This window comes from Miniopterus schreibersii (genome assembly GCF_964146895.1).
Source record: "Miniopterus schreibersii genome assembly, chromosome: 13".
Classification (NCBI taxonomy): Eukaryota; Metazoa; Chordata; class Mammalia; order Chiroptera; family Miniopteridae; genus Miniopterus; species Miniopterus schreibersii.
The window spans coordinates 52,095,050-52,107,606 of NC_138113.1; the positions used below are offsets into that span (position 1 = coordinate 52,095,050).

General features: G+C 43.1%; 1 protein-coding gene across 1 annotated transcript; it reads right to left on the reverse strand.

The window, feature by feature from the left end:
• Nucleotides 1–548: 548 nt before the first annotated feature.
• LYG2 (lysozyme g2) lies at nucleotides 549–10,249 on the reverse strand (the record flags this gene model as incomplete). Its single annotated transcript, XM_081156432.1, is given in 9 exon segments — nucleotides 549–667; nucleotides 1,990–2,122; nucleotides 2,124–2,129; nucleotides 3,401–3,469; nucleotides 3,473–3,597; nucleotides 4,303–4,443; nucleotides 9,524–9,543; nucleotides 9,545–9,589; nucleotides 10,230–10,249. Coding segments are annotated over 9 exon segments (678 nt in total).
• Nucleotides 10,250–12,557: the final 2,308 nt, after the last annotated feature.

Sequence of the window (12,557 nt, forward strand, 5' to 3'; positions counted from 1 at the left end):
TGGTTCTGGTGAGACAGAGTGTAGGTGGGCATTGAAATCGGGTAAAATAGGCCTCGCTGAAGTATGTAGCTATCACTTCCCAGGACAGTCACTTTTACTACAAATTAGACACGCATGTCTATGCACATTTCAGAGGAACCATATTGAGAACTGGGTAGGTTTTATTTTTTTAATTTAAGTTTTGAATATGTTTTCTATTGATTTCAGAGAGAGGAAGGGAGAGGGAGGGAGAGAGAGAAACATCAATGATGATCGCCTGCCTCCTGCACACCCCCCACTGGGAGTGGAGCCCGCAACCTGGGCATGTGCCCTGACTGGGAATTGAACCATGATCTCCAGGGTCATAGGTCGATGCTCAACTGCTGAGCCATGCCAGCGAGGCTAGGTTTTATTTTTTAATGCTTATTTGCATTTTAAAAGTTGGGAAATTAATTTCCTGTCACAATTGCAACCATTCCTTTGCCAGTGTGGGTACAACGCATCATGCCAAACCCTCAGAAAGGGGCCAGCTGAGCACCTGCCCACCCGGCCCACATACAGAGGTTTGCCTAGAAGCCGTGTCCTTTATAGAATATCGCTCGGGCCAGAGTATCATTGACCAACTCAGATTCTATGTCCGTGAGGGTGGCAATGGTTTCGATTCCTGATTTAAAGGCCAAGAGGCCACCTGAAATGAAACACAGAGGTTCAGATTGAAATAATAACTTTCAGCAAAAATAAGATATGACCATTCCCAGGATGTTAGCCCTCCATCCAGGCAAATCTTCCAGAGCAGGCAGTCCCAGATCCTCCTCACTCCTGAAAGGACTGACTCCCTCAAGAATCACTGGGGAAATTCCAGGTCACTTTCTTTCTCTCTCTCTTTTAAAAATACTTTCATTTTTCTTGCTGCAAGAGTCAATTTGCTTCTCATGTAGTCCAGGTCTGCAAAACTAGATCCCCAGCAAACCTTCAGTCTGAGAATACCTATAATATTCTCTCAGTCATTTAATAATCCACTCATTTGTTCATTCATTTATTCATTCAGTCAATGTTTTTAAGCACCCTACTATGTGCCAAGATGGGTGCCACACTGAGTGCAGGGTACACAATGCTACCCAAGAGATAATCATTTCTTGGTAAAGGTATGTGTGTAATAAGCGTGTCTGTGCATATGTGTATTAAACCTTAGAATTGTGTTCTTTGAAAGTTATTTATGTGTTTAACATAATTGTATTCTACTCTTATGTTTAGAGAAAAAGGGCTTTGGTTCTGATCCCTGCCTTCAAGGACCTTAAAATAGAAAATAGAAATTGTTTATTCTAAATTAAGGCCATAAAATGTGTAAGGAGAGAGCTATATACACACTATAGGTCTGTAGGAGGTAGACTTAGTAAGAATTGGTGTGGTTGGATGTGACGAGGGAAGGAACCAGAGAGCCTAAGAAAACAATCTGGTTTTCTGGATGAGATGGCTGGATATATGATGGTGCCTTTCACAGAGACAAAAATAAATGTAGAAAAAAGAGCCAATTTATAGTGGAGGCTAGTGACTTAATTCCGTCTGGGGGATGGTGACCAGCCAGGCATAGATCTCCACTTAGATATATCATGGTACCTGAAGCCCCTTGTTGCTGGGAAAGCTCACAGAGTAAAACTTTGTCCACACAATTCAGAAACCAATTAACAGCTTCTTGCATCAGGAAAGAAACCTACCAGAGGAAGGTAAACACACTCTTTTAAATGTCTGCATTAACTTTCAAGGCTTCACCCAATGGCTCGATAGCCAAAGAGAGTTACAAGAGGAACCCCAACATCTGGCAGAAAGGAAACGAAAGCTGGGAAGAAAGGCCACTCACAGCAACTCAGGGGTTCAGGGAGCACTTTCAACAGCTTCTCCCAGGCCCACAGCTGACCCAATGGGCATCCTCCCAGGGAGGCCCGCATACCTCTGGTCTTCAGGGGCCTCACTCACAGCTCTTTTAAACAAAGCACCACAAATATGGCCTGCCTTTGAGGTGTTGAGCCACACTCCACATGGGGAATTTTCTTTGGATTGCCTTGATTCTTTCTGTCAGAATCCCAACAGCCTGCCAAAGGTGTTCTTTGCCGTCCCAGGAACCAACAGGGTGGTAAATTTTTTTTATCAAGCTAGAAAATTCAAATAGTAACATCAGCATCTGAATGAAGAGACACGTTTTCCTGCTGTTCTTGATTTCTCCATTTGGGGTTCAAGTTCATAGACACTGGCCTTGGTCCCATCCTTTATCCCCACAGGATCAGTTCTACAGTCCTTTCTTTCACAGAAAAGAGTCAGAGAAACAAAGTGAAATTTGGGAGAAGTGGATGTGGCACAGTTTTAGTTAAGCACTGTAATGCACACACGTAAATAAATAAATGAAAAGTTGTTTCACAGCCCAAGTGCCCGTCAGTCGATGAGTGGATAAGAAAGCTGTGGGACATTTACACCAGGGAATACTACGCAGCTGTAAAGAAGGATCTCGTACCCTTTGGAACAGCATGGAAGGAGCTGGAGAATATTATGCTAAGCGAAATAAGCCAGGCAGAGAAAGACAAACATCACATGATCTCACTTATATGTGGAATCTAGAGAACTTAATAAATTGATGAACAGAATACATTCAGTGACATGGAAGCATGGATCAGGTTGATGAATCTCAGAGGGAAGGAGGGGGGCAGGTGGGTGATCGGGGAGAGAGTAACCAAAGAACTTATATGCATATATGCACAACCCGAGGACATGGACAATAGTGTGGTGAAGGCCTGGGGCAGGGAGTGGGTGCGGGGTGGAAGGGGTTAATGGGGAAAAAAGGGGACATCTGTAATATTTTCAACAATAAGGATAAATTTTAAAAGAGAAAAAAAAAAGTTGTTTCAAAGCAATTAGCTCCCAAAGTTTACACATTTGCAGTCAAAATATAAATTTGTTTCTAGCTGAGGAGGCTAAAAGTCTGGGTTTCTGCAGATGATATAAAATTGAGCCTGGAAACAAATACCCAGTTAATTTGGATTGTCTTCCAATTTGTCTAAGAACAAGTTGGTTTAAGTAGGGTTTAATAATAGTGTTTTGATCCCCGTGGATGAAACTGACTACCTCATGAACCCCAAGAAGGCACTTATAGTAATAATGCCCTTTATAAGATTTTCTCAATTTAAGTAACGTTGCGTATTTATTGCAAAATTGCAGTTATGAAACTGATAGAACACTTTCTTAAAGATATCCAATAACTGATAAATCTCAAATTAAGTACCAAAAATGCATTGCAAACATCACAATACAAATTGTGCTAAAGTACCAGGGTGTTCTAAAGCCTCGAAACACTGCAGGTGGCTTCCAGTTTGAGTTGAGTCTCTGCGAGGAAAGATGAAGCAGGGCTCATCGAAAGCTCCTAGCTAAGTGCCTGCATCAGGCCAAATTTCAGTCCCCTGTGGTCCCAGCCATCCTGCAGGCTGGCTCCACCGGGGCTTTCTCAGGAGATGACAGCTGCAATGAGAGCTGGGTCCATGCAGTGCCTCAGCCCAACTTCTTTGATCAGAGTCTGGTAAGGCTTTAGGGCCCTCAAGTCCATTTCAGCAAACATTTCAGAACCACGAGTCCCTAAGTCGATAGAAAATAAGCTGTTTACTCCAGAAGAAAACCCTTTTGCAAAGTGTGATAAGTTAGCCACAGCCCATGACCTCCGCCGCTCACAGCTTGGGACTGTCATTCCAGGACACCTTTTGATCTCTGATTGTATAAACCCAGAAAGGTCCACTGGGGAGGTCCTTAGGCTAAAAGCCAACCTAAGTTAGAGTCTGGTTCTGCCGGTACTCAGCTCCAGGCCCTGAGGAAGTCTCTCCTGCTCGCTCAGCCTCATTTTCTGCTCTGTAAGTTGGGAAGATGGGATCGGCTGGCCTGGCTGCTTCCAGCTCTGACACTCTAGGGCTGGGATAACAGGAAGACTTTGCAACAGAATCACAAAAGTGAGGACATACAAAGAACAAGGCTTGCTTACCATGGTCGTGCTCTAATGTGAAGTGAAAACAGCAAACGAGAAAACAAAGCGAGAATTCAGTATTTTATTCAAGCAATCATTTCAATACGTACAAAGAGGCACATCTGGACGAGTTTGGGAAGAACAGGGGGAAAATAAAAAGAAGTAGTGTGTTAGGTTGGTCAGGGTTCTGTTTTCTTCTCATTTTTAACTTTGGCAGTATTGCTAGAATGATGATTATGCCTTTTCAAAATGAAGCTATTTTTCTAAGAAAGAATAGGAAAATGATGAAAGGGGAAAGCCAGATGTTTGCTTCGCTTTCCACTCACCACAGTTAATCAACCCGATTAAATCGCAGGCAGCACTGGGAGGCTCCATGGTCATGATGTCGCCATAGCAGCCACGGCACACGTGGGGATGCATGTGAGGGTTGACTGAGTGACCAAAAGGGTAAGAGCCCCTGCAAGTGCCTGCGGGGGGTGATAATTCCCACGAAGCCTGCGAGAAAAGATTGCCTGAGCTGCTATAATGAACATTATTAAACCAAAGGAAAAGCCATAGACTTAGTTCTCCAAGTCCCTCCTCAGGACCCCAGAATGGCTCATAAGACAAAACAGGAGATTCCCCCTGCTCCCCTACTCTAACCTTAAAAGATGTGATACAACACAATTCTACACATATTCTCAACAATTCTAAAAGTATTATGAAAATCAATTCCAACAGATCTTGGAAACATTTGCTATGATCCAGCTCAGACGCAGAATTGCTACGACAGTTTTAAGCTGGAACTTTGGGAGAAATTTGAAGATACTTCTGACACAAATACTTCTGCAGATGTAAACATCTGGATTAGCAATTGCCTTTGTTTAGGAAGAGAAGGAAAAGGGGTACCATTAACTTAAAACATTCGTTTTTATGTCATGCTGCTGTGAAGTTGAGTTTCTGTCTAGATCTAATAGGAAATAAAATGTAACTTACCATAAAAATTTAAGTTAAATCTGGTCTCACTATGAAGTGAGCTTAGGTCCAAGTCTATTTATTTATTTTTTGAAAACATTTTTAAATTTTTTCATTGCAGCTGATGCACAATATTTTATTAGTTTCAGGTGTACAACATAGTGATTATGAAGAGTTAGAAATGGACAAGGCAGTTTAGGGCTGGGGGCCCTGAGGAAAAGGGAACCACGCAGAGGTGAAATGTTCTGGGCAAACAGGATATGAGAAAAACAAGTTTGCCCTATACCCAACCCCCTAAAATGGGAAACGGAAAAACAAAGAGGGATTGGCTGTTGCTAAGGTAGAATTGTTAGAATGAGCCAATGAAGAACAAATATAGGAAATACAAAGCCCTAGGCTTGTGAGCCTCAGCGGCAGCCCCTTTCAGGACCCTTCTGGCAGTGGAGAGCTTTGCTTTCTTTGCACAATAAACCTTTGGACTCTTTCCCTTACTCTTCCAGTGTCTGTGAATTTCATTGCTGAACTCCATGAGGCAAAGAACCCATTGTAAGGAGAAAATCTGGTATCAGTTAGACATTTATATACTTTACCAAGTGATCACCCTGATAAATCTAGTACCCTTCTGACACTATACACAGTTATTACAATATTCTTTTTAAAAAGTGTATATATATACACACACACACACACACACACACACACACACACACACATATATGTTTTTATTGATTTCAGAGAGAGGAAGGGGGAGGGAGAGGGAGAAAAACATCAGTGATGAGAGAGAATCATTGATCGGCTGCCCCCTGCATGCCCCCTACTGAGGACAAGGACAGAGGCTAGAGCTCTCTAAATGTATCTTTTTTATAGTTTTTATTTTAGAGCCATGTAAATATTTTCATAATTTAAAATTTTAAATCAAATAGAAAGACATCCTAAAAAAATAAAAATAATAATAATCCTAACAGTATATCAAATTGAAAACTGAAGGTATAGAGGAGAATTATTTCAAGTTACTTTCAAACATGTCAATGTAAGTATATACCCCTAATGGAACACATCCCATGAACATAAAGAATCACAAGAAAATCTTAAGTGATATTCACAGTCGTGTTGTTGGCTGGTAATACTGTCATAGTTATTTTGAAACTGTTATATATAAATAAGTAATCATGTTAATGTCATTAGGAACCAGGATTTTTAGTCTAAGGTCATAGAGGTACAAATATAAAACCAATGTAAACTCCTTGTATTCTTAAATATAAAAGCAAAATATCCATATGAATGAATAAGTATTTTTCTCTTTAACAATATGTATTTTCTAGTCTTCTCCACTGGAAAGGCCAGAAATGACAACCCCTAACACCCAAACTGTGGTCTCTAAATACCATTTCCTACTAAAAGGAATCAGTGCTCTTCAGGGAAAGGGCTGATTCCTGGTCTGGGGCAGAAAATGTTCAAGATGAGCCAGAAACACCTTCTGTGCTAGGCTGGTCCTTATATGTTATAGACACATACTAAAAAAATTACAGGTGAAGTGTTTTGATGTTTTGAATTGCTTTAAAATATTCCCATACCACCCCCTCCAGTCACACTGTTGAAAACCATAGAAGCTGGGTGATGGCTCCATGGGAGTTTATTATACTATTTCTCTTCCCCATTTTGTTTGTTTGAAGCTTTCTATAACAAAGTTTGTTTTTAGTTACCTTAATAAAGAGCCTTTCTGATCTACTTATATTAAAAAGGCAACGCACTCATGCCTTATCCCTTGTCACAGATTTCCTTATTTTTTTTATTTATATCACTTATCACCACCTGACAGTTCTTCCCTCCTTTCTTTCTCCCCTTCTCTCCCTCGCTTTCTTTCTGCCTGTTCCCCCCACTAGACCATTTTTCTCTCTGCCGTATTTATCCTCAGCACCTAGAACAATGCCTGGCACAAAGTAGACCTTCAACAACTATTTGTGGAACAGATAAAGGGACAGGCGAATAAAGGAGAAGGAAAGATATGAATTTCCTAAATTATCTTGATCAAGCGTCCTTGTGTCAGCAGGTTTAATGTCCTTCCACTGGGAAGGCAGCCTTTGCTATGCTTAATGTGTAGCCCACAGACCACAGGCATCAAAGTGTCTTGGGATGCCTATTAAAAATGCATATCCCAGTCTCCTGGTTGAAGGCTGAGACTTCAGGACTCTCTTCCAACATGGCCCAAGACAACTCTCCAAACAAGACCATAGCAATGAGTCGTAGCCGAAGCTGCACCAAATTCACAGCAGATGAGTTGAAAATCCTCATCAAAGCATTCAACCAAAAACCAGACAAAAGCTTGCTTTAGGATTCATCGCTGAAGAGTCTAGAATCTAGATTTGGTTTCAGAATAGAAGGTCTAGGCACTGAGTCCAGAAAAGCTCTGAACCTGAAGAGGACTTGGAAGCAAGTCAAGACCAAGATCACCCGGTGGAGAAGATTCAGAGTAGAGGAGACAGACAGTGTCATAGCAGCTACACTTCCTCCCGATGACGTGCCTTCATCACGGCATTTGCGAACTACCCGCATCCCGGGACTGATTCCAGAGAGTGACTTGCTAAGGAGATTGGGGTTCCAGAGTCAAGAGTCCAAATTTGTTTTCAAAATCAAAGATCTAGATTCCACATCCAGAGAAAAACAGAACCTAAGGGGCCCTTAGAGTAGAAACAAGACCAGGAACAAGATCTCTGACATGAGAGAGTTCAAGAGATGGAAACTACACACAATGGCACTGGTCTCAGGAGCAACTGTATTATTTCTCTGAAGCCAGGACAAGATGGACCAAGAGATCAATCCGTGTATTGGATGTTGTCAGCCTGGATTCCAAACCTCCCTCTCTTTTTCTGAGAACATACCCTTCTAAACCTTCCTTCAGCTTCTCCAGGAGCTAAGCCTCAGGAGACAGGGAACAGGACCTCAGGAGGCAGATACAAGGCACCGCCACACAGTCCTGCTGACAGTGCCTGCTCCAGAGTCCAGCAGATGTCAAGGACCATGAAAATAAACTCACTCATATTATTTTCAAGTCATCTTAGTATGGACTGATTCAGGCAAAAATCATAAAAGGATTGTGATATTGTGATTTAAAAGAAATATATACAGGCGTGGGCAAAAGTAAGTTTACAGTTGCATTGTGCCATTCCTTTAAATTACTAAAGTTATTGTAATAATCACAATCTGCATGGTTTTTTCCATATGAACAACTGTAAGCCTCCTTTTGCCTACCCCTGTGTTTGCTCTTCATTGACAGAGCTCCTAAAGCCCTTGGAGATTCCTGAGATGAGAGCAATAAAGTGTTCCTTGTTATGTTTAAAAAAAAAAGAAAAAGCCTATCTCAGAGCTGCTCATACTAGGTCTACTGAGCCAGAATTTAGTTATAAGGCCAAAGAATCTACATTTTAACCAGCATTCACAGCAGCCTCTTCTGCATGCTGAAGTTTGGGAACCATTGCTTTAAGGGGATTAGAAGAAGACACTACTTGTGTTCGCATCGTAAACACGCAGGCCCTCCTTGAGCACAGTCACCTATCGGTTAAACAGCTAGTGGGGTAGCTCATGATCAGTCTCCTGGCTGTTTCACTCTGCTCCCACCTGGCAATTAAATAAGCTGTAAAAATTTAAAACTATGTTCCCTGCCATTGACCATAGGTAATGATCAAAGAAATCATCACTTCTCAGTAGGGTCATTTTTTCCAAATTTAGAATTAAACAGGACCATTTTGAAGTTTAGAATTAAACAGTAAACATTTTAGAAACACCTTCTTCTCAGTCTTCACTTTATTCATTAAAGGCTATTTGAACATTGTTTACAACAGCTTTTCACTTTTTTTTTAGACTAAAGTTTCAGTCTGTTCTTATTCAAGGTCCTTCACCATCTCACCAGCCTACATTCCCAGCCTTCCCCTCAGAAATCGGCCTGGCTCAGAGATTGAGCATTGAGTTATGATCCAGGAGATCGCGGTTTGATTCCCCGTCAGGGCACATGCCTGGGTTGCGGGCTCGATCCCCAGTAGGGGGCGTGCAGGAGGCAGCCGATCAATGATTCTCTCTCATCATTGATGTTTCCATCTCACTCTCCCTCTCTCTGAAATAAATAAAAATATTCAAAAAAAAAAAAAATCCCCTCTCTATTCTGGTTACACTGCCCTGCTTACTGTATCCCAAACAATTTTCCTGCATTTCTGCCTCTGTGACCTGCCTCTTTCTTCCCACCCAGTGAGCTCTTCTCTTATTGGAACACCAAGCATTCTTCAACTCTCCTGCCCCCCCCCCAAAAAAAACACCTTTCTGGTTTCAGCATCCTGACTGGGTGTGAACTCTTCCTCCTAAACTCCTTCCAGGCTAATATATACAGCCTGGGTACATTCCCACTGATCTCGCCTTCACCTGCTTAGCAAGCAAGATACACTCCTAATTAAAACAATAAGCAGTTGATTAATGTCCAGGCTGTCAGAGGGAGAGCTCACTCCTCCACTGCATGTAGATGTTGCTCTCATGTTCATGACCAGGCTGAATGTTTTTCTGGACATCCCAAGAACAATGCTAAATGTCAGTTGATGACTTACTCACCAATGAGGGCCACAAGTCCCAAACAGGACGGAGGAATACATGGTCATGAATCTTATCCTACAGCACCTGTTATGATTTGAAAGAGAAATTGGTTACTTTTTAAACTTGAAGAGAACTGCTTTGATTTTTAAAGAGTTTAGAGTCATTTCCAATTCAATACCCTTTTTCCAGTTCCAAGACATTCTCATAGACCAGTGTTATGATGGTCCATTGGATCACTCTCTTTCCTAAGCATAAACTCCCAACTGAGTTTACTCCAGGATCACATTGACATGAGCCTGTGGACATCCTAATAACGCATTACCCACACACACACTCCCATCTCATCTTCAGGCTTGGTTCATAATATAATTTTGTCCCCATTTTGGTATCTCCTTAGAAAATCAAGATAAACCACTGAGAGAAGAATTGGAGATTATGACTCAGGTTTGCTGTGCTCCATTTCTTTCTCGATCAACTCTATTCTGCTTCATTTAAAAGGCAGCTGATCCAAAACCTCCCCCTCTGTTTGAGAAGGTCTTCTGTATTCAACAGCAACCTGCACATCAATCTTTTACAAAGCGGTGGCTTTTGTCCTATAGCGTAGGTTTAACAATTCCAGAATCCGTTAGTCAGTAGATCACTGAGCGGCGGGCTTCAATCCAAGCGGACTTGGTGTGGCTCTGCCTCCGTGGAGGAACTTTTCAACACCACCATGTACACTCACCTGCCTCTTCCTAGCTTCATTCTGTACCACCGATCACTGGAGGAGCTTTATATATGGGTTAAAGCCCTCTCTTTAAACCACTGACCTCATTAGGCCTGATTAGACTAGTACTTTGGACTTCAGTGACCCTTTTAATAAAAGGATTTCAAAGCATTTATTAACCACTATTAATTAATTAATCTAATGAACCCCCACGTTGTACTGGAGGCAGGTATTCGGTGGATTGTTTCTGGGTATCTAAAATCGGTCAAGGCAAGCAACTTTTAAATTTGAGAACAGATAACTAGCCCAAGAAAAGATAAATAAAGGGGAAATGCTAGCAGCTCCCTTTCCTGCGTCGGTTGTTTGTTGGAAATGCTGAGCCCCCTGCTCTTTCTCCCTCATTCCATCACCACATGATCCCCACACCAATGTATCACCCGATCTCGACATGTGAACTTGGCCCCTTGCCCCAATTTTACCCCCAACAAAGGGACCCAAGAATGGCCAGCTGCTCTGGGAGATTAAGACAAAGCCAGGAAGTAGCCAGGTGGCTGCTGGCTTCCCAGACTTTCTGAGGAAACGGGGAAACAGGATTTGGCCAGGGATGAACATTGCTTCCAGCAGGGAGTGTCCTTCTTCAGGCCACGTCCAGAGGAGGAGCTGAAGCGCACTGCGCAGCCCGGGAACAGGAACCGCAAGGGACGTTCGTGAAATAGCCAAGCATGGTTCCCGTAGGGGAGGAAGGACTGCGACATGGGTCCTTCTCCAAGGGTGAGAAGTTTCTGAGGATGCACACAATCCTTCCACACACCCACCTAGTGAAGAGAGGTGTGCAGGAGACTGCCCAGGAGACGGAGAAGACGAAGACCCTGAGTCACACCACTTTTTGGGCTCCCTGGCAATGAACAAACCACCACTCCTAGGAAAACGTGTCTTCAAGAAGCTGCCCTCTGACCTGCCTCATTGCATGTGCTCCTGGCCCCCTGCCTTTCTGTGTGTACCACAGATTGCCTTGTAAGGAGCCTGTTCTACCACCACTGTCAATGCTGCAGTCAGGGCCACTGGTGGGGTTTTTTGATAAATATATTTTTATTGACTTTTTTAGACAAAGAGGAAGGGAGACAGGGGTGAGAGAGAGAGAGAAACATTAATGTGAGAGAAACATCGACAGGTTGCCTTCCGTATCCACCCTGACTGGGGACCGAACCCACAACGTGGGCACGTGCCCTGACCGGGAATCCAACCAGCAACCTTTTGGTGCGCAGGCTGATGCCCAACCAACTGAGCTACACTGGCCAGGGCAAGGCCACTCTTTAAGAAGGGGTTTTACATGAGTCCTGCTGCTCCAAGGTAGCCCTCAGGAACACATGAGCCTTCAACAGTGACAGTGGCGACATCATATTGATGCTGTGCTTATGGCCCACCCAGTCCAGGGCAGACTGGGCCACGTATGTGGGGCTTCCAGGCCAAGGACAGTGAGAAAGGTCAAGAAAGGGAAAAGAAAGAATGGAGAAGGAACTAAGTGAGGTGACAGACACTGGGCAGAAGCGGTCCCTAGGTGCCCCCAGGGAATAACAGTAACGATAAAACGTTGGAAGTGCTGTCGAATGTGACACGTACTCCATCCCTCTGCTGTCCTCAGACAGTGGGGTTATGTGAAAGGTCTTTGGTATAAAGGTCTCACTGTCCAGGCTCTCTGCCTTTGAAATCATCGCCTCCAAACGCATGTAGATGATTAGGCTTTGCTCGGATGGTGAGAATACAACACGTTCCTATGAACATTACATTATTTAACCCTCCAACAAGTCCGTGAGGTAGGTGTTACCCCTTATTTTAAAGACGAGGAAACGGAGACTCAAAGAAATTCTGAAACTCGTCAAACATGACACCTTTAGGACATGGCAAAGCTGGTCTGTAAGACCCCCAAACCCCTGCTCCTTCACTATATCCAAGGTACTAGCAACATGGACCAATGGCTCTGCAGAAGAATTATCTCAACAGGTTCAAATCCGTCCATTTTCACACAGAGCATTGCCTGTTGTCTGATAAATCAGTTCAGTCACAGATATTGACCAGTCATTCCAGGGTTTGTAGGTGCCGTTGTCATTTTTAAATACAAATGAAAGTGAGCCAACGGAACCCACAGTGGCTTTTTGTCCCTTTATATCTTGTCCACCACTAATAATGGTGGCTCACGTGCATTGAGCTTGTACAGTAGGCCTGGTGCAATAGTGGTGAGGGACACGGCCTGCGTCTGCACCCCGGTTTGTTGCACTCTACAGCTTAACTCTCACCTACTACAATCTACTGACCCAGTAGACGGCTAAGTGTGGGCACTATCATAGG